The sequence below is a fragment of the Columba livia genome, chromosome 9, assembly GCF_036013475.1.
Source record: "Columba livia isolate bColLiv1 breed racing homer chromosome 9, bColLiv1.pat.W.v2, whole genome shotgun sequence".
Taxonomy (NCBI): Eukaryota; Metazoa; Chordata; class Aves; order Columbiformes; family Columbidae; genus Columba; species Columba livia.
Genome location: NC_088610.1, coordinates 13,242,623 through 13,265,030, shown reverse-complemented (window position 1 = coordinate 13,265,030; position 22,408 = coordinate 13,242,623). Strand labels below are relative to the sequence as shown.

General features: G+C 48.0%; 1 protein-coding gene across 4 annotated transcripts in view; it reads left to right on the top strand.

The window, feature by feature from the left end:
* The first annotated feature begins 12,123 nt into the window (after positions 1 to 12,123).
* ATP13A3 (ATPase 13A3) overlaps positions 12,124 to 22,408 on the top strand; it is a 60,569-nt gene continuing 50,284 nt past the window's right edge. The window contains exons 1-2 of one of the 4 annotated variants that reach the window (XM_065073892.1): positions 12,124 to 12,296; positions 13,430 to 13,483. In XM_065073892.1, coding sequence (XP_064929964.1) covers positions 13,446 to 13,483 — 38 coding nt within the window. In that variant the 5' untranslated portion in view covers positions 12,124 to 12,296; positions 13,430 to 13,445. Of the gene's footprint in view, positions 12,335 to 13,429; positions 13,484 to 13,994; positions 14,103 to 22,408 lie in introns of those variants that run through there. The other 3 variants (XM_065073893.1, XM_065073895.1, XM_065073896.1) reach the window with 3 other exon arrangements.

Here is a 22,408-nt window from a genome sequence, read left to right as displayed (position 1 = left end):
ACTGCTGTGCCATGCCTGGAGCGCTGCATGGGTGGAGCGGTGACAGCTTCCAGCATCTCCTTTCACCCTTATGCTGCTGCAATGGGGTGTGGGGGTCCCCCTTCCCCACTGCTGTTGGCTGCGCTCCCTGGGACTGAGGCTTTGGGAGAGGTGCAGCCTCACGGCTGGGTTTAAGCCCAGCAGTCTTCTTTCAGGTGGGCTAGTGTCTTCTCCAGCACTACGGGTCACAAGTCCTGGGCAGCCTGGTCATGCTCTGCAGGCTTTGGAATTGAAGCCTGCTGATCTGCCCAGCACAGCAGGAGATGGGGACAGGCTTCACCCTGTCTTCACGCTGGTGGCTGCCATGCTTCCCGGTCATCCTGGACTGCCAAGCAAGCACTGCAAGCCAGGGATCAGCAAGACAAAAACCTACCTGGAAAGTTATACACATCTTAAGTGCTGTACGTGGGGGCCTGGCCCATTGTTTGTGGTCTGCCTGGCAGGTACTGTCTGTTCACAAAAAGGAGAGAGCTGCCAATTCCTGTGACGTAGAGGTGAATTTCTTGCCCAGGTATGATTTTGTGCCTCAAAATGTGTGTGGTGCAGAACAGAAGAAGCTGCAGAAATGTGGAGCCCATGCTAAGATCAGGAAGGAGCAGCCAGTTTGCATTCACAGCACCAAGCATATTCAAGTGCCTTGGGCCCTGTGTGCACAGTGAGGCTGCAGCTGCAGTGCAGGGATCCCCAGGACCCTGCAGCCCGCACTGATGGATTTGTTGCACATAAAGCACTGCTTTGTCTCAAGCCTCATCTGCATCTTTCAAACCTGCTGCCCAAGCCCCAGGGAGCTGTGTGGGGAAGCCCTCAGTGCCCTGGACACTCAGCTGGAGCAAGAGGATCCAGGATGGCAGTGTGGGGACCTGCCTGGCTGCTCTTCTGCTTCTCTCTGTTTCAGAGCAGAGGGGAAGAGAAGAGCCTCCCACACAGAAGAGGACAACTGGTGGAGAGCACAACTGGGGCCAGTTTGATCCCTGCAGCCAGAGGTTAGCTCTTTGCCCCAGGATGGATGGTGTTGGCTCCTATAAGCAGCACATCAGGGGGAGAGTCTTTGCTATAGCCCTGTGCTGATGTCTCCCAGCAGTCTTTTCTGAGGTGCCGGTGGCTTGTAGCTGTTCTTCCTTCCCAATGACACACATGCTGCCATGGCCTCCAGGCTCTGCTCTGGTTAAATACGCTGGAACAAAGAAAGAAACAAGAGACCATGGTGTTTCAATGCCTTGGTCAAATCTCATCAGGTCATGCTGCCTGGCACTGTCATCACTCCAGTGGAGCAGTTGCGCTGGCATCTGCCTCGGGCAGTGGAAAATGCCCAGCTCCTTAGGAGGGTGAGGATGAGACCCCAGGCCAGGCAGACCCTGCTGGGTTTGCCTGCAGCAGCAAGAGAAGCCTTTGTGGAGCTCCTTCTGATAAGCATTTGAATTAGTGTTTCCAAAGGCCAGAGCGATTTGCTGAGTGGCAAGGCTCAGAAATCCAGACGCCAGACAATGGAAATGCTGGAAACATAAAGGAAAGGAAATTCTTCTGCTGTATTGCCTTTCCTATGGCGATAAGATAACCCAAAGTGAAACAAAAGTCTCCGCTGCAGACGGTGGGGTGGGCACCTCAGCTGCTGTAGAAAGCAGCAGGAGGATGTCTGCCATGTCTGTGTGAGCCGGGATCTCCGGAGCTGGGCACAGCAGCTGTGCCTGGCCCTGGCATGAGTGTTTGCAGTGCTTTGCAATGAGTCTTGAAGCAACAAGTAACCTGGCCTGCTCCTGCTCCGTCCCACAGGGCCCATCCATGTCCTGCATTTACACCTTTACAAGGTAATCTTTAAATACTCTGGAAGAGCTGAGAAAAGTGAGGCCAAAACATTTACTAGTGATATGTAATTATTTGGTGTATGAAATCACACAGCTGGTACAAGAACACATTGAAGGGGTTTAGGACTGCTGAGTGGCTGGGGCACAGAGTGACAGGTGGTATCGTATGTCAGAGCAGTGAAGACAAGGACAGACAGTGTGTCCATGCGGGCAGGGCTGGGAGCAGGATTATTCGGTACCAGAGAGGAGGCTGGTTATGGGAGTGTGGAGCTGTGTGGGAGCTTCTAGGGTATGAATGGCAAGTGAATCCATGCTGTGTGTGTGCAGTGCTGAGCATCCCTTGTAGTACCCCAGGCTGTGTAGGCTGTGAGGAGCAAGGACAGCAAGTGGTATGTACTGCATCTGAATAAGGAATGACTAAATGAGGTGAGCCTCTGAAGAGATGTCCTGTCACCAGGAGGAGAGGAGAGAGGAGAGAGGAGAGGAAGATGAGTGTCTCTGCTGTATCTCAGAGTACAGGGAGCTCTGAAATTGACATGGCCAGAGAAAAGTTCAGACTACAGCCTGCATGCTTAGAGAAAGCCCAAATTAACTCCGGAAATCATTGTGGGCTATTTTGGGCAGTGAGACTGGGATGAGTGATGAGCGGAGCTTGAGGAAGCGGGTGGGGGCTGTCCCTCTGGCCCAGGAAGCCCCCGGGCTGTGACTGCAGGAGCAGCAGGGTGGGCTGCAGAAGGTCACCCTGCTCCGCTTTGGCCCCAGCGGTGTGTGAGCCCCTGTGCTGCCCCAGGGGCTGCTGTGGTGTTCGGCTGCAGACAGCAGCAGAACGGATGCTGCCCCCGGTGGTCCTGGGGTGGGAGCAGTGAAGGGGCATGGTGGTGTTTGCTCAGGCAGTGAGAAGGGATGTTGCAGGCTGCAGGGAGCTGTGCAAAAGGAGAGGCTGCACAGGAGGGTGCTGGGCCTCAGGCACATCACGCGTCACTGTGGTGTGCAGCTCTGCAGCGGCTGCACTTGCTCTCTGCCCTGGGGTGCAGTGAGGGGAAATCACTGGTCTCAGCCCTTTCAGGTCATGTGTTCAGTCCACCTGGGTTTTTTCCCCTTTGGTGTTACACTGATGGCCCAGCTGTGGAAAGCAGAGGGCTGAGCTGTAGGCAAAGGGAGACAGGCAGGACGGCAGCAGCTTTGTTCTGATAGTTATGATGTTTGCAGCACCTGGCAGTCTCTCTCTTCATCCTGCCTCGGGAAGCAGGACCTGACAGCAGAGCAGAAAAGGGCACAAAGCACCATAACACTGGGCAGGATTATACATGCAGTGCACTTTGCTGTAACCTCTGCCCACTCCCTTTAGCCCTCACTGGTTTCTTCTGCTGGGGTATTCGGGGAGCTACCACTGGCACCAGCAGTTCTGATGGAGATGCTCTGCAGGAGGAGATGGGCTCGTGGGCTGCTCTTGGGCTTCCTGGTGAGGTGACATAAGCTCTTCAGGAGAGGATCCTCTTTGCCCTGGGATTGGGATCAATGTGGTTCCTGTTGCAAATGGTGTTTCAGGGACCGAGTTGTCCTTGAGGTCAGGCCGAGTGCCCCGGGGGCTGGACAGCTGCTGGCTGTGCTGGGTCCCCCATGCTGTGCTGGCACAAAGCCGAGCACCTCTGAAGTGCCCTGCACCGCACTGTGCACCACAGTTGGACAGGATCTGAGCAGACATTGTGCAAAGCAAAACAAACCCTTCCCCTTGTGAGGGTGGCTCTGCTTCCAGCTGCGGGCCGAAGAGCACAGCCCTGCCAAAGCCTGCTGATAACCATCTGCCCTTGCTCAAGTCCCCGCTCCTGGAGGGTGATGTCACCTTGTCAGCACTTGAAGGCTGCTGATAAATGGATCAATCTAACTCCAACAGCATCCCCACTGGGACTGCAAACACAATGTGCTGGGCGCAGCCACAGTGAGCACAGCCGGGATCTGGGTGCTCTTTCACCTTTGGGAAGGTTGCGGCTGCCCGGACCCTTCACAGCACTGGGTCAGGAACAGCAGTTACCACGGCATTGCTGTGGCCAGGGTGGGCGCTTACCGAAAATCATGCGCTTACCCCGGCTGCGACAAAGGCAATTTGTCAGTCCCATTTTCCTTTCCCTGATAAGATAGGGCTCATGGAGTACAATAATGCTTTCCTGAGATACAATTGTGGCTCTTCTACCCGGCACACACATAGGGAAGGCTAATTTTGGCCTTGCCGGGCTGGCCAGGAGTGAGAGGAGGCCTCCATCTGTGCTGAGGCTGTGGTGCAAAGGCCAGAGCAGCTCCCTGAGCCCCAAGGACCAGGACAGGGCTGAGGGCAGTGGGGTCTCGCTGCCTCCCCGGGGCTGGCATGCTTTCTGCTTCCTGCCGTGCTCCTGGAAGGTGCCACAGCTGCTGAAGGAGCTGTCACCACCATGTGGCATGATACTGCAGTCCTGCTGACACCTGGTAAACCCCACCTGGTGCTGGGGTGGCCAGGATCAACGTTGCTCCCCCTTACCCTTGCAGACACCCAAGGCGTGTAGCTGTACCCTCACACCCTCTTCGCTCCCATGCTTTGAATGTTACCCTGTCCTTGCAGGCATCACTGTGATGCGAGGCCAGTGTTCTTGCCCTGGCCGAGGAAATCTGCCTGTTCTCAGCTGCCTGCACCATGACTTGCTGGCCAAGCACAGGTAGGAGGGCAACCTTGGCTGTCTGCTGCACAAGCCAGTCCTTCCACAGGCAGATCCAGTGCCACCGCAATCTCAAGAAGAAAGAAGTAAATGACACCATTGACAAAGTCAGACCTTATAAAATCCCAGCCCCCCTGGGAACCAGACCTTTTAAATAATATATATAATATTTGTAGGTGCTGGATCTGGCCTTCCTTGGGAGGCTAATGAGCAACACACCCCTTTGGTGGAGCCGATATTTCCATTTTGGCATATTGCTTGTGATGCACTTTCTGCACAGTTTGAAATCTGAGCATAATACTATCTTCATGAACCACATTCACCAGTCTGATAATGTGACCTGACAAAAGGTCAATGGAAAAGTTAATATAATTTATTGGTTGATTTAAAAAAAAAATCTAATCATCTGTTTTTCCTTTTTCCTGACCCCCCACCCGCACCCAGCGCCCTGCTGACATTTTCCAGCCATTCCCAAAACAATGGCCAGGGTGGGAAAGCTTTGAGCAGGGGCAGCTTTGGAGGAGGCTTTTCCTGAGGGGCTGCAGCTGCATCTGTCTGCTCAGCTCCCCCTCCTCAAGAGGTGTGCAGGGACAGGGCTGGCGCCAGGTCAGGCTTGGGCTGACCTAGCAGCTTCAGTGTGATTGCTGGGTGTCCTCTGCTTCACAGGGTGACTTGATCTCACCTGCTTCGAGCTCAAAGAGAGACTTTCACATCTACTGTTTTTGTAGCTGTGAACAGGAGGGAAGGAGGGTACAGCCAGGTCCCCAGATGTCAGGCACAGCTGATGGTGCTGTGTGGCCACATGTCTTGGATGAAGCTCTCAAGGCCCCCAAGAAAATCCTCTCCATGGAGACAGCCCTTTGGGGAGGTCTCCATCAGCACATGACTGTCAGGAAGGCTGCAGGAAGCCCAGAGAGGTGCGGAGGTGTGTGGACATGGGTGTGTTCGTTTGCACACCTGTGTGAGCAGGTGGGACATGCTGTCACACAAGCACCCCTCTTTCTTGTGTAGTCTTCCCTTGAGTTTCCCAGCCACCAAGAGCATGCTGCTGCTTGCTCAGCCCTGGGCAGGTGCTTGAAAGCTGCTTCACCCTGTAACTACTCAGCAACCACTTGTCTCTTCCTGCCCCGGAGCCCACGCTGTCTGCAGAGCCCCAAGAGGTGTCTGGAGCAATCAAGCAGCCAGATGGTTGTCAGGGCATGACCTGTCCTGAGGAGGCAGATGATCTTGCTTCATTAGGGTGGAGTTACCAAAGTAATTAGTTGTTTCTTATGCTAATACCTTACAGATTCAAAAGGAAGGACCCCAGAGGGCAAGGGATGATGGAAAAGATCCAGCAGCTTTTCATTCAGCACCAGCTGCTGCTTAGAAGTGGTGGCTTTGGAGCTGCTACCTTGCTGAACTGTGGGAGGGAGAGCATGGGGAAATCATCTTCTGGCAGGGGCTGGAGGAAGGAGAAATCTTAGAGCTGCCCATTTCTGTCAGTGTGCAGCACTGCTGAGATATGTCACGGTGCTACCGTGGCTGGGTGTGGAAAACTCTGTCTCCTGTCACCAAGTGGCTGTCCTCCCTGGCTTCTTTGCGGTACCGTCTTCAGGCCCAGCTGTTGCCAAGGAATGGCTGGAAAGATGGAGGAAGCCCAAACAGTATGGCTTGGAAAGCAGGGGGCAAAGGAACACCAGGTAACTTCTCGAGTCTGTAGTTTCAGAACAGCAAAATAAGCTTCAAATGTGATCTTGCCTTGTGTTTTGTCAAGCTGGTTTGTGCACATTTGTGCATGGGGCTGGCTGTAGCCTGGGGTTTCCAGTTGTGCAGCTCTGCCTGCTGCCCACCCGGCCTGGCGCTCTGAGGTGCTGCTGCCCACCAGCAAACCCAGCTTCCTCGACCTGGGGGAACTGGGCTCCCACACTGGGGATGCTCAGGAAGGGAGAACTGGAGGCAGAACCCCCAGGCCTGGGCTCCGTGGCAGGTAGCCCTGGATTTCTCCAAGCCTTTTGCAAGCAGGAGCCTTTGGCTGCTGCTGTGCCCAGCAGTGCAGGGTGCAGGAACCTCGAGGCAAGGCCAACAGCAGCCACCCCTTGTGCAGGGCTGCCTGCGTCTTGTCACTCTGCAGCGACCAGGCTGTGCTGCTTGTGTCCCCAAAGCTTTCTGCCTGCCCTAGAGACTGCTTTTCAGTGTCTTATGGATGAGCTGATCTTCTCTGGCCCTTGCACAAGACATTCTCTGCCCATCAGCACATTTACCTCTTGTTCTGTTCCAGCTGGTGCTGGGCCACGCAGACTGGGCACGCTGGTCCTGGTGGCAGCGATGTCGCCGGTCTGTGGGGCAAGCAGAGAGCCCCCAAGGCGTCAGAAGGCATTGCAGAAGCATAGCTTCTCAGACTGTAATAAACCTGTGGACTTTGCCCATTTAGCTGAAATAAGGGAGATGAAAAAGTTATTAATGAGAATGACTGATGGCGGGCCAAATAACCAGACAGTGTAACCTGCTCAGCCTCCTTCTCCAAGGCGCCATGCCAAGGAGATACACACAGACTCTGGTCCCCTGTGCTCTCTGAAAGCTGGCACGGCCCAGCCTTGCTCTGGAGAGCACAAAGCAGAAGAAAGGCTTCCCAGCCCCATGCTTTGTTGTAACAGCACCGACTGCCAGTCTGCCGAGCAGTTTCCCAGGAGGTGCTGTGAGAACAAAGTTGCCTAAGTCATTTCAGCAATAGCTCTGTTTGCTCTGCCCCGGATCGTGCTGTTCAAATCGTGTCTTGTCTCCAGGCACAGCAGTGATCAGGAGGGGTCCCTCATCCTGACAGGACAGGGGCATCTTGGTTTGAGATCCGTGATAAACCCCTAGAGAAGCTGTGGATGCCAGACGCCCCTGTCCTGCCCATGTTGTGGTCCCCGTTGACTTGGTAGTAAAAGGGAGATTTGTGCTCGATTCCCTGCTGGGAGGGTACACAAGCTGTCTCCTCACCCTGGGTTTTTTGCTGGTCTGCTCTGGGCCAGCTTCCATCACAGATGGACAGGTCGGTGCTTTGCATGGACCTTCAGCCTGGCCCAGGATGGCCACATGATCTGCTGCTTCTCTGCAACTGATGTTGAAGGACAGAAGCTGAAAGCAAGCACTGCACAAAAATCAAATCCATTTTTTTTGTGGGTTTTTTGTTTCAATAGGGGAATGTTGCTGAGATAAATATGTCTCGGAAGCTGGGAATCCAAACAGCAATAGTTCAAAGACATTTTTCTGGTGCTGCAAATCTAAAGCAGCTCATCACAGCATAGCCCTTCTCAGGCTAAGGGTAACAGGGATCGCGTCCTCGCTTCCCACCAAGGGTATAAAAGCCAGGCACTAATTTGCAGATCTTGAAGAATGTGCCAGTGATATTTCAGCAGCTCTAATGCTCTGCAGCCTGTAAAGGCTCCACAGTAACTGAAAGGAAATATCTTTGTTTTTATTCACTTGGCTTTATTCCTAATTCACTCTTTGATGCCATCAGCCTGGGATAATATCTTTTCAGAGATACGTTTGAAATTAGGGAAATGAGGCTGATTAAGTCCTTTAAACATATTTTGAGGGAGAAATGTAAAACAATAGAGGTATTACAGGCCCTATTTTCAAGCAATTCTAATATGAAATCAAAACATCATGCTACTAGATGGCAAGGTCCATTAGTGGCGTGCGTGCATTCTTCAGCTGGAGAGGATATCTCCTTTTCCAGCTAGGAAAGCTGCCAGAGGGATTGAATCTGTCCTCTGTGCTGGGTGGGTATTGAGAGGCAGATTCATTTCATAGTTCCATTACTTGCAGCCAAATAATAAATGCATAAGCATTTGTCTTTTGCTGATTCTTCTCTGCTAGGTAAAAGTGATAACTTCTCAAGAATCTTGCATTGGAGGTTTGCCTGCTTTTTTTTTTTTTTAAACTCTGTTCAGGTAGTAGCTTTATTTTTCTTAGCTGTGCTGGGGTAGTTTACCTGTAAGCGGGTTACCTAGTATTGCATTTATGCTGGTGTGGTTGGAGCTCCCATTTACTGGAATACTTCCCAGTGAAGTCAGTAGCTTTGCGGGTATCTGCTGTGTCCCCTTGGAAATTTTTCCCTCTGGTTGGGACAACTGCTACCACACTCAACCCTCCTTCATAGTGCAACAACCTTTGCTCTACTGTCACCATCGCCAGTGCTGACGTGATGCCCAAGGATTTCAGCCCAGCCTCGGGGCTGGACGTGACAAGCTCTGTACAAGCCATCAGGAGACCGATGTCTTTGGTGGAGACAATCTACCAGCGAGCTTTTGGGTGCACACTACATGGCAGAGTTAAGAAATAATATGGTAAAGGTGTGAAAGCAGGTAGAGGCACTCAGATCCCACCTTTCTTTAGGTGTGATACAGGTTAGGCAGAGTCTGACAGTCGCAGTGACTGAAAGACTTCTGCATTATTTAAAATAGAGGAGAGGGGAAAGGGACAATTACCAACAAAAAGGCTGTGCCAAGTAGCTGCACAGTGACTCAGTTACAGCTTTGTGGCACCAGGGAGCCAGAGGAGGGGATGGTAACTTCTGGGGATGGAATTGCCTTCAAAGGGCCTGAGAAGTAACATGGAGACAGGCATGACCTTCTTTACTGCTTCCCACGGCAGTCATGGGGCTGGCAAGAGGAATGGAATGGCAAAACACAGTGTTATTTATTCCATCTACTATAAAAAGTGACTATTTAAGATCTTCTAGAAAATGGAGCAAGGAATTCCCCTTTCACTTTGACTGCAGCTGGAGGCATGGGACTTATTAGATATGCTGCTGTTGTAATGGAAATAACTAGCCAGGCTATTTTAAACCAAGAAGAACTGGATGTCTGGAGAGAGGGGGAAAAAAGATTGGGTGGCACAAGAGAAAAGAGAGTATACATCTGTGACAATCTTGGGCACTTTGTATAATTTGTTCTTCAAGCAGTTTCACGAGGTCTTCTGGCAGAGAAGTGATAATAAATTGTTTTAAAAGTAGGCTTGCCAAAGTAGTTGAAGGAGCTTTCAAAGGAGACTTTAAAACTTATGGCTTTCAACTGAGTGTGACTCATCATCTTGAAGAGCAAAGCTGCAATTGTGGATTGCTAACCACTGTTTCATGGGTCACCATACACCCATCCATGCATTCACGAGCTCTGGCACTCAGTTCAAGAGTCAGATGTTCCTGTGCAGATCCCACATCTATGTCTGAGAGCCCAGCGTGGCAGTGATGACACTACTGTTGCCAACCTACTGAACTTGAAAACCTCAGCTGGCAGAGCCTGTGAGCAGCTGAGGTCAGGGAAAACAAATAAAGGTAGGAGGAGGAATGCCATGTCCACCCCCAGCTAATTCCTTCCCCTCTGTGCCCAGAGGAAGGTGTGGAGCCTTGGCCACTCTCATGAGGCTCTTTTTATTTGCCTAGGGATGTGTGGGGATTAGAAAGACTGGGCCAAGGGCACTTCACCCCTGTGCATATAACTCCCTTGCCAGGAAAGCCAAAAAGCAGGCCCAGAGGTGTCCTGAGGGAGGCCCCACAGCTGTGGGCACAGGGCAAGCAGAGGTGTGCTCGCAGCATCTGGCACCAGATGTGGCCAGCTGTGCGCCTGTGCACTGTGGAGATGGGTCCCACAACCTACTCTGAGCTAAGGTATGTATTTATACGGCACTACCAGAAAAAGCAGGGTGGAACACGCTAGGATACACTCATTACAGAGACTGAATAAATAAATAGTAGGTTTTGATTTATTTTATCTGCTACTCGGATATCTTAGTTTTGGCATGAGATAGATTTCATACACAAACGTGGTCTCCAGATAGGTTCTTGTCCTGGCTGATTTAGAAATCATGTGCAAATGAAAAATACTTTGCAAATGTTCTTAGAGCAAGATTATATTTACGCCGTGTATCGGTGAAGCATGTAAAATCCTTGGCCCCTGTCAGCTAGGTAATATATAACAGGTAACAAAGCTGATCTCTGCTCTGGAGGATTTACAGTTTAAGATGAGAGATAACAGTGGGTACAGTCAGACTCGGAAAGAACATAAAACGTGAATAGTTAGCCTGAGACTCACTAAATGCCATACACCTGATGGGCATCGTTCAGCACATCTGTGCCTCACCTGGGTTTGGTGGGGCAAAGCCCAACACGGAAAACAGTGTATGCCCTCAACACTGGGGAAAGGTGGGAGGAAGCAGTTGAGAAACATCACCTGTGGAAAATTTTCTACTTGCAGAAAGTTGTAAAGGAGCTGGTAAGTTTTACTGTGGGACTTGTACCCAGTGCAGGTTCAGGTGGAATATATGTAACTATGAAATCCAAGTAGTCGCGGGAAGCCCATTAAAAAGGCTGCAGGACTCACTGCTCCTCCTGTCCTCAAGCCCCAGGCTGCTGCTTGCCTGCTCCTACACCGCTGAGTGAAGCCTGGAGGAGCTGCACTGGCTGGGCACGGCTGTGGCATTTCCCAAGCGCTGGAGCGCAAGCTCTGGCTCGCATCCTCCTCTTATCCACTCGCACTGAGGTGAACTGCACAGCGAAAAATTGTTGTTTCTTTTGTATTTCCCCCCCGCCCGGCTTCTACCAGTTTGAACACCTGATTCTTTTAAAGCACTGAACACCTAGAAATAACTTTGTGATGCCCTGTGACCCGTCCCGTCCCCAGAGCAGCTGCCGCCAGCAACGCTGCGGAGAGCGGAGCTCACCAGGCGCTGCACAAACCTGCGTGACGCCACCAGAGCTGGAAAGCAGCTCAGAAACAGCTTAAGGAGATGGGTGGAGGGAACATGCCAACCACAAAATTATCTCTGAATTAATAAAAGCCTGCACGGCTTGAGGTTTGTGAAACAATAAACGAGTTTGAATTTGCCAGTGACTGAAAAAGAAAAGCAATTAGGTGTTAAGGCAAACCTGCTAATGGGGATAAAGATAATACATTAGAACATGCAATGGGTTGAAAAATGTGATGAGAAATTAATCTTTAATTGAAAATGACTAAAGGAATTTTGATGAACATAAAATGTATGTATCAAAGCAAATCTCTTAACTCTTACTACTAATAGGGAGTGACAGAATAAGAGCTTCTGTTTAATAGCACTAATAACTTCATAATATTTTCCCTTTAAGTCCTATGGCAAGCTCCCTGATCTAGTCAATACTCAGCCCAGGAAAAACCTGCTCCTCGGCTTCTCCTGCTCCTGGTCATGTTTCTAGGTCCGCACGGCTGGCTGCTGCTCCCGCTTACGGGTTTGCCTTTGTTTCTCTCTGTCCATCAGTCTGCAGGCGGAGCGGCGCCCGTTTCAGTGTCCCTGTGTGACTCTACCGGGGACGCTGCTGCCAGATTTAAGGGTGACTCCACGGGGTGTCTGCCCCGCAGCTCCTGGGGGCACCGTGCGGCGCCCGCACAGCACAGCACAGCGGCACCGCCGGCCTGGGCACCCCAGACCCCCGGCTGCCCCCGAGTGTCCCCCCGGGACACCGCTCCACCGGGACACCGCCCCGGCCCCGCCGAGGCCCCGCCCACCCCCGGTGCCGCGCGGCACCCCGGTCTTCCGGCGCGTGACACACGGTGCGGGGAGGGTGTCGCGGCGACGTCACTTCCGCGCCCCTCCCTGCCCCCGCCCAGCGCGGAGGCGCGTGGAGCCGGTTGGCGGCGGATCCGGTCAAGCCTCACGAGGCAGCCGCGGGCGCGCGCCGCCGGGCGGGGTGGGGCGGGGGAGAGCCGGTCCCGCTCCGGGCCCGCGCCCGCCCCGCCGGCATGGGGCTCAGCTGAGGGCGCCGCCGGTGAGTGGGGCCGCGGGGCGGCGGGCCCGGCCCGGCAGGTGAGGGAGGGTCCGCGGGCCCGGCCGGGCTTCCAGCGCCGCCCGCGGTGCCTCGGGCCCGGGTCCTCTCGCCCTTCAGCCGCGCCGGCCTCTCCGCTGCCCGCAGCAGCCCCCGCGGGGCGGCCCGGCTCGGGCGCGGGGGTCGTGGCGGGGCCGCTGCCGTGAGTAGCGGCCCCCCGCTCCTCGGAGCGAGCCCCGCGGCCGGGCAGGGGCGGGCGTGTGTCCGGAGCGTACGCGGCCGCCCGGAGCTTGGGGCAAGTGCGGCGCCTTCCTCGCGGCCCGGGGTTCCCCCTCCCTCGCACCCGGATTGGCGCCAGCATCGCCGGTCCGGCCCCGGGGCTCCCGGTGGCACCTCCAGCAGCAGTCCGGTTGCTTCTGTCTGCTCCGGCCAGCTTCTGGTTCCGTCCGCGGGACGCGGGTACCAGGCACGGTGCATAAAGCGCCTCGCTGCTGAGCACATGCCGGGGTGTTCGGTAGCGGTGGGGTCAGCGGGACGGTCAGTGACCCCGTACCAAAGTACAAGGCGAGGACTCAATGCGCCTCGTGTTTGTCAGCCGGACGGAGGCCGCAGAGCGCTTGTCTGTCAGCCGAGCTGCGGAGATGGTGATTGCACTGCAGGCACCTCTGACAGCCACGGCTTCATCCCAAAGAGCAGGCCTGAATTAGGCACAGAACTGAAACTGAAGTGATGTTTGAGGAACTTGGGTATCTGCAGTGCTGGCTCTAAGAGCTTGCAGTGGCTTGCCCCGGGGAGCTGTGTGTCCCTCCCTGCAGGTGCTGTGTTTGGAGGCAGCTTCTGGAGCTGTTCAAGAAGCTGTTGCCTCCCTCAGCAGAGATAGTGTAGCCTGCAGCAGCGGGAGATGGTTAACTCCAAACTGCTCTAATGTGAGCGCTCATAGTTGCCTGACTGCACCAACTGCTTCCTCTTCATCTGAGCTTGCTGAGAAACTTGTTCCAGTTTTAGAATCTGCTAATGTGTTTTCTTTGCTGTGTGCACTCCTTGGAACTGTATGGTATTTTTTTTAGTTGGAGCAATTAAGATTAAGTTTCATTTAGCCTATTCTTTCCTGTGACTGTATTTTTTTTAAATTGTAGGTGACTCAGCCGTTGTATGTATGAGATTTGTCCACACACTGGCTCTTCAGACAGGTTAGCTGTATTTTTCTGCCATCAGTTCCTTTGTATCTGAAAGAGTTTCTATATTTGCCTTTTGTTAAAGTAAAACTGGCTTTTGTACAAGGCTGTATTATCTGCTGGTGATTATTGCTTTTCTTGAACCTGTGGAGAAATAGCTTTTTGGGGCATTGTTTAAATATACTCTGTGGTGTAAGTCAGGCCATCAACTTACTGTCACTGATGACAGCAATAGATCTTGACTGCAGGTACACTGTGGAAGTGTTTGTATTGATGTGTAGTGTGACAGTAAGGGCTACATACTGTTAGTTTTGTAAGCTGCTTTTTCTTGTTGGCTGATTGCAAATACAACTTCAGGAAGTCTAAATCTAAAGAAGATGTACTATGTAAACTTTGAACTGTGTAATTGACTTGGAAATTTATTGGTACTGACTTAACTCTCCTGACTTCCAAGAAGTGTATCATTAAGATGACTTGGTGAAATAAAAGTGCTGTGTGTTGTTGGCGTAGTCGCCTGTGATGAAGAACACTGATGCCTGGCAGCGTGGAGTGGTCCAAGTGTGAGTGCCTAGGTCAGCTAGGGAAGACTGATGTGCTCCAGAGTACTCAGCTTTTGAAGTGCTTCAGAAAACGGGTAAGAGAGATCTTGTTAACTTTGGTTTTGGCCAAAGCTGCCTGTCCATGCTACAAGGAAGAGAAAACAGCACATGGGATCTGAGCAGTTCTGCAGACACTGTCTCCAGTGGAACCAGTGGGCAGCAGGTGCTGCCTTCCTGTGCACCTTCCAGAAGCTCTGAGTGCTCCACTTGCTACATTCCCAGTGGTGCTTTCTAGACTTGGAGCTCATTATGCTCTCACCCCTTAATTTTCTTGTTAGTTGTCTTCTAGAATCAAGTGTCTGGTCCTGTAATTGTATTTCATTCATTCCTTTCTCCTCTGTGAAGGCCTTCATGACTTGGACAGGCACTAATTCATCCCAGACCTGCAGAGAGAGGGATGAGAGGTCCCAGCTCCCTGCTCAGGCAGCGTGCAGGGCCTGGTGGGGAGTGTGGGGATTGCCCAGCAGGGAGGGAAGTTGCATCATGGCTGAGTGTGATTGAGAAACGTTGTGATTCAGTCTTTTTCTGCTAGTGTGCCATGTGACAGGCATAGTGCTTCAGACAAGCTGTTTTGCTGTCATCCTAATAAATTATTTTTAAAAAGAAATTTTAAAATGGTATTGACACGAAGCCCTAAGATTAATTTTTCTCATTTGCTTCAAGGAGGTAGTATTCCCACTGTCTTCTGAGTGGGGTATAAAACGGTTGACAAGACACAGGTTTTCAGTGTTATGGAGACAAATTCCATGTATTCTGTGGGAGTAAAATACCTTTCTGTTGTTATAGCCAAGTTCAAGTGGGTTGCCCAGGTCATAGAGGACATCTACTGGAACTGGGAGCTGATGTGGAAAGGCCAGGTTTTTGTTAAACATCTTAACCATTGCACTCCTTTTTCTGGAAAGGAACTATTTGCTTTATTTCTGTAAAATAAAAACAGTGACTTAGCTTGTCCAAGGTCTGTTGTAGGAATTATTACTTCTGGTGTGAAAACCGTCTGAGTTGTACACTTAATCATCTTTAAGAGAGGCCAGGGAGAACTATTCTGATGCTTTCCTCCCTAAATACCTGTCTATTTTGAACCTGAAGGTAGCTGGCGTGGATGGAGGAGCTTGCATTCCTTTAATACCTTGTGAAATAAAGTTAATTCTTCCAGATCTCTGAGTTTTGGGAATTATAAGAATCTTTCGGTTTTGGTTTATCAATGCCCAAACTGTATCAGCATAACATAAAAATGTGTGCTTCTTCAGTGTACGTTTAGACTCATATTTTGAATGGCTTAAAGACTTGTGTTGGAGAACTGAGTGTGTATGTAAGTGTATGCTTTTTTGGGCAGGGGTTACTGGTCTCCACAGCATGGCATCTGGTATGGTCAAGTACTTCTGGTCTGTAGGCATGGTATTGTGCAAATTAGTAGGTTTTGTGTTCTTTCAGTGGACGAAAACCCCCACCATTCTGACTAGTGCTTGAATCTGGTGTTGTTCAGCATGGGAGAGTTTGTACAAAACAAATCTAGTTCAAAAATCCTAATTTCCCAATTAGAGATTTAAAAAATATTCTAGATAACAGTAATGCTGAAGTGTTAGTCCCTTTCAGTGGTAGACAGTGAGCTAAAAATAGTTTTCATTCATAAAAAAGCTACTTCCTTTGTTAAATAATCTACTTAGCAGAGAACAAATGTTCAGTTTATAGTAAACTGTAGTTAGACTTCAAGTCTGACACTTTTATTCCTGATTGAAACACAGTGTAAACTTTCATCTTTGGTAGCTGAAAGGCAGACTTAAATAAAGAAGGATAGGTGGTTCATAGTTACTGTTCAGGAGTTATGGATGTGGTCTGCACAAAAGTCTGAAGTGCTGTATGTTGCTGCTCCATTTCTAAAATCTGTATTTTCAGCACCATCTGCATGGAGTGCTGTGCGTGGGGTGGGATTTGGAAAGGGTCTCTGTGGTCATGGAGTCCACCTGCTTGCTCTGAAGTGCAGGGAATCATAGTGTTAGTAATCCCGTCAGTCCTACCAGAATTAGCTGTATTTTTCATTTGTTCTCTATTATCTTTTTCTTCATTGTTTATTTTTTCTTTGAAAGAATTTAGCCCTTTTTTGTGGTTTTGGTTTATTAGAATTGTGGCATTGCATCGTTCATCTTAAAGCTGCTCTTTGGAAGAGGTGCTGGAAATGATAGCAAGTCTATTACTTCTTTAGTTGGATTGAGATTTTATGTGGTATTTAAGACTAAAAGACCATCCTTCAAAATCTTCAACTCTTTCTTTTTTGACCTTTATCAAAGTTAAGTGATGGTGACATTTTCAGCTTAGAAGGTACATACAGCAAGAAAAATGGCAACTTCTTTTATTCTTCTTTTTATAATTTTGTTTTAGCTAGAGGATTTCAAAATGAAAGGTGATAAATGTTAGTGGCTGTGAAATCAGAAATTGTGGTCCTTGTACAAGGTGGGAGACAGAACAGCAAAATGGAAAGGCTTTTGAGAAATAAAGTAACTAAGATGAGCTTATTTTACAAGCTTCTACTGACTTTGGATGCAAGAAAAAATATATGTAAAGTGTGAAAGTAAGTGACGTTATGAAGAACACATATAAAATAATAATAGAGGCAGATAATGGAAAGTGCAAACGAAATTGCAACTAGCAGGAGGCATAAAAGCAAGGTTCCTGTGGAAGAACGTTAATAGCAGGAGGAAGATTGGGACATGTCTCTCTTGATTCAGTGGAGAACATGTATGTCTACAGAAGGTGTGGAACATTTAAAGTCCTTAAAGCCTATTTTGCTTCTTTAACATAGTGTCATGCAGGTGCTGTATCTTATTAATACTTGTGACAAGGTAGTGTAGTACACCAGAGCATGCTTCTGCTAAATGTTCCTGTGTCGGCTGGCCCTGATAAGCTTCACTGTGTGATTCTCAAACCAGTTCAAAAATGCAAAACCATTATCTAGAAATACTCAGAAGTACTAGAAGACTGCCAAAGGATGAGTCTTCAGAGAGTTGTAATGGAAGAAAGCTAAGGAAGAAGAGTTGAAGTCTGACAGATCCCTTTATCTCAGTTTTTTCCATCAGCTGAGACTAATAAGCAAACATTCTATTTTCAAGCGCTTGGAAGATAACAAGAAGAATAACAGCATGAACTGATTTGTGGGAAAACTAATTTTGTCCAAAGTCAAATACCGTTGTACCGCAGAGCAGAAGGCATTGTGGCTGTGGCAGAAGCAGTGGAGGTCTTGTCTCCTGGTTGATTGATGATTGATTTATTTAATAAGGTTTCCCACATTTTAATGGCCTCAGAAGTAAATGGAGACATGATCTGGGAAAGTAGTCTAGGAAACATACAAAATTGGGTAGATGGTTCTATTTGGAGAACAGTAATTAATGATTCAGTGTTGAAATGAGAGGTTATGTTGAAGGGTTCTGTCCTGGGTACAGTTGACTTTAATGAAAGCATCAGTCAACTGGCTGATTAAATGAGCTTATTAAATTCTCAGGGACTATGTGTTGGAGGACATGACGAAAGTTCAAAATGACCTGCAAATAGGATGACATTCAGTAGGGACAAATGCAGAGCACTGTACTTAGGCAGGAATTGTCAGCTGTGCAAATGCAGTGTGAGGAGTAAGTGGTTAGGTACTAGAAAAAGGACCTGGGGGAGTGCTGGATCACAAGTTGAACGTGAGTCAGTGTCATGCCGTTTGCAGAAAAGGCAACTATCTTATTGGGATGTTTAAATGGGAGTGTTGTCTGTGAGATGTGAAGTTTTAATCCATCAGTGTTATTTGCTGTCAGTGTGGAGACAGCATCTGTTTTGGGTGCCAGAATTCAAGAAGAATTTGGACCACTTGGAAAGAGTTCAGAGGAGAGAAGTGCAAATGATCACAGTTCAAGGAAACAACTTCATAAAGATGGAAGAAAATCAGAGTTATTTTGGCAAGAGATGAAGAGGTTAAGGGAACTGTAAGAAATTTCAAGTATTTAAAAGATTTGCAAGAAGGAAGTGCTGTTTTCAGTGACCATGATGGGCAGTTTTAAATGGGATTAAGTTTCCTCAAGGAAAACACCGATTAGGCTTTTAACTTTCTCACAGTAAAAATGGTACTTAAGGAAGCCTGTTATTGATGGCCATTAAGAACAAGTTCACGTGTTGAGAAAGACTGCTATTGATGTCCCTTTCATCCCATTTTATAGGGTTCTAGTTTTAGTCTGTGTCAAGTTTGGGCCAAGGAGGGGGAAGTGCACAGGATTCTTTTTGTCCATCACTGGGTCACTTAATGTGAGTTCAGACCTTGCACAGGTTCAAATGGCCAGACTGTGATGCTTGTATTGGTCTGGAAACACGTGGTCCAGATGTTAATCGCTTCTCTGGGATGCTGATTCCTGCAAACAGGACAAATTTTCTTGTGCTGTTGAGATGTTAGAAACTTCCACGGTGGACGTTTGATAATGCATGTATAACTTCAGTGTAGCGGAGCACTGAGGAATTTTCAGTCATTTTACTAGTTTTTAGTAGCTTCAGATTAGTACTTTAGACTGAGATGGTAATCCTAATGCTTGTGGTCCATACTTAGAAAGGTCCACCTTTGTCTTTGAAGATCTTTTTGAAGGACACATACTTTGGTATATTCATCAGTACAAGGAATCTAAGTGAGATGGACAGATTTCAAAGTGGAAAGTCCAACTCTGAATTTAGCCATTTGCAATTTTATTTTGTTATTTTATCATTATCTTCAGGCACTCTTGTAATTGCTTTTGATTGTCTGCAGTAGACTGCATGACAAAACAAAGGATTCAACTCTTCCTTCTGTTTCGGTGATTGATTTGTAAGATAACTGGAATGTGTGGAAACATTGCAATTAATCCTGTGTAATTTTGCTGTCATACCATGTCTCCAGATCAACGAAGAAAAGTACAGTTTCCCTTGTGAACTGTGGCCTTTAGATCTGCCACAGTGTTTAGATACAATGATAGCAAGAGCTTATCTTCTGGAGGATACGTTTAATGCAGTAGTAGATAGCAGGAGCTGAAAGTTCAGTGATACAGGTAAGGGTTGACCTCCAATATTGAGATTTTATGGTGTGGTGGCAGTTATGTTGCGTTACCTGCCTGTCTTTACCTTCAACCCATAACAGTATTTATGGAGCTGTGTAGCTTCCGGGAACAGATGAATTTCCCAAAAGTCCTGTTACTGCTGAATTGCTAGATAATTCTTTTGTCTGAGCAGAGAGAGTGTTTTTCTTACCCCTGTTTCTCAAACAGAGGAACTTTTTTATCTTAAAGGAGTGGAGGAATCTTAGCATATCTGCCGTCATCACTAAGTGGTAAAGGCTTGATCCAAAGCCCAGTGAATTTAAAGGGTCGTTCCACTGGCTTGAGCAGGTTTTGGATGAGGGTGCTGCTGTCTAAAGCTGGTGCGTCTGTCAATATAGTAGTACTCCAGATCTGACAAGCCAGCAAGAAGTTATTTTCACACCAACTGGTAATTCGAACAGGAACATGAAAGGGCTGTCAAATGCGCAGTCTTGCAGAGTGCATTCTTTGGATTAACCCTGTCTTCAGTTGGTCCGCTTGGTAAGGACCCCCAAAAAGTTAAGTAGTATTTCAAGAGAGGGTGTTGACATTACTCGCCTGCATCATAGCCATGCTTTATTGCAGGAGGCAATCCGCTGAGCATTAATACTGGCAGTATGGAAGACCTGTGGTGTGAAAAAGAGTAATGGTTTTGACTCTAGTTTGGATAGCCAGACTTTAACTGCCAGCAGTGTATGCATGAAACACAGCTTCTGCCTGGTTGTCTTTCTGTACAGTTGTATCGCTGCAGCAGTTATCCAGTGCTTGGTTGAGATCAAGCCATGGGTGAAGGGTGCGTGTCTGGAGCAGAGACAGATGTCATGTCTCTGAGCAAGCAGAAGTGCTTGGAAAACCACTGTTGTGCAGCCACTATTGATTGAAGGTGTGCTCAGGCTTGTGATATCCTAAGTTTCATTAGTTCATCTACAAATTTTATTTTTTGTTTACAAAATAAATTGCATTTACTTATGACCACGCATGTCTTTTCCAGCAGAAATACCGTTGCAAAAGTAATGAACAGGCGAAAATGTAGGAACACACTTAGTGTTTCACCACACAAATTGTACACCTTTTGTAGCCAGGGAACACAGTAAAAATTATTTATAATCTTGTCAGCTTGACAGTCCTTACTGTGTAGCATGCAAGTGTAGGTATCCTTGTAGCACTCTTCCCTGTGTCACCCTTTCTTTTTTCCAGCAACGTCCCTTCCCCAGGGACACAGCTTTTGTCAGTAGTGAGACTGTTGGTGTAATTATGTTCTGAGTGTGTGTTACAAAGGATGCTTGTGCCTCAAGCTGGTGCTAGTATGCTAGTATCATTTGTAACACCAGTTCTTAGCCTGTAGTCATTTCAGTAGTGATGATCTGGTGTGTTTAACTGCTGCTGTCTCTTTGCTGGAGATTGGTCCACATAACTTCATTGGTAGAATGATCAGAGAGTGTTTTGTTCATGTTTCAGTGCAAGTGATTAGGATTTGCCTAGTCTGCATCTCACATGTGCAACAAATGTAGAGTGCCGCATTTTCTTCTACGTGCTGTTATCCTCCTGTGGCATTAATTTCTGGGAAGCAATAGTATGTTAACTGCCATAATTGTCTGTCCAGCTGAAGTCAGGTAGCAGTAGTTACCTGGAATGTTGCTAGGTGTGTAAGGAGAACACACGCAGCCTGTAGTCAGACAGTAATTGTGCTGCTATGAAGCTGTATCAGGTTGTGAATACTTTGGTGTGCGCCCTGAGAAAATGCATTCTGTTGACTTATTGCTAAATGGAAGTAGTTCACCTTTTGTAAAGCTCATTTGTCTTGGAGACTGAAATTTTTGATATTGTGGACATTGAGCTATACCTAGGCAGCTGAGTTTGGTAAGTTCATGGGGCAGTATTTTGTGGTGAATCATCTGCATGGTGTTTCACTGTATCCTCGCATCTTATCTCTGCTAGACTGCTGAAGTGTGTGTTTTATATCTGTTTTCCTTCATCAGGGAACTTCCTTGTTCCTTAGATGCTAATTTTGATTTTAGCTAAATTAATATTTCTTAATTTTTAAAGTCTGGTAATGTATTTATTAAATACAGTTATGAAAATGGGATTGATACCTGTGACATCAACCTGAAAGATAGTAAAAGTACAGTAACTTGTGGCTGATTCCCTTCTTAATGTTTCATAGAAATAAGCTGGTGTTCAGAGCTTCAGTCTGTTTCAAAACCTTTTTGATTGTTTAGCTTTTATTCAGATAAAGCAGTTGCTTGTAGATTTTCCTTCCTGAGTGCTGTGGCCAAGGAGAAAAAAAATCGCATATTCATACAGTGAGTTTTAACAGCATTTAAGTTGGGTCTTTCCCAAGTTCTTTTGTACTACCTTCGTAGATAAAGGCATTTTTAAGATCTCTGAGGTGACTGGTGTTTTTGCAGGTAAGATGAGAGTTAAGTTAATGTCTGTCAGAAAGTTGCACGTGTGGATTTCTAACTGTATTAGTCACAGTGGTTTGTTAGGTATCTTGAATAAAACCTACTGCACATGGAATCAGGCTGCTCTGCTGTAGTCTGTAAGGAGCATCCAAATCTAAGGACTCTAGGGCCTCTACAAGGGGTTTGGTTTATGCTTAAGCCTTATGATCCAGCTAAAACTTCAGGGTGAGGTGTAAACTTTGACAGAGCTGCCCTGTGGTCACTTCTGCATAAACTGTGAATGTCCATCCCCTTTATGTAGAAAGCCCGGCTGAAAAAAACCAGCATCTTACTTAGTGTTTGAAATGTTCTCAGATATATTCTGTGTTCTCCCCTTGGTCCCTTTACTGTGGGGTTTGAAGTGTCAGTCAGGGGTGGGGATTTGGATGCTGTGACACCATCTGGAATAGCAGTGTTAATTTCATCCTGTGAAGCAGAAATCCAGAAAGATTCATGCTCATCATCTTCTCATCTTCTAGAGACGTTTCAGTGATCTGGGACTTGATGAGGAATTTAGTGCCTGTGTAATGGCCAGTTCAATTCCTTGATTATTTATAAAAGTCATTCAAATATTTGTTTTAAATCTTGTGAGCCATCATTGCTTGGATCTTCTTTTATGAAAATGTCCTGGGTATGGTAAGTGGAATTGCAGAATTGCAGGATCATTGCGGTTGGAAGGCACCAGCTCCCCTACTCAAGCAGAGCCACCTAGAGCCAGTTGTCCAGAACCATGTCCACATGGAATATATATATATTTTTTTGGAACATACATAATGATATTTAATGCTTCTATTTCATATATGACTTTTTTAACATCAGCACTTTGTG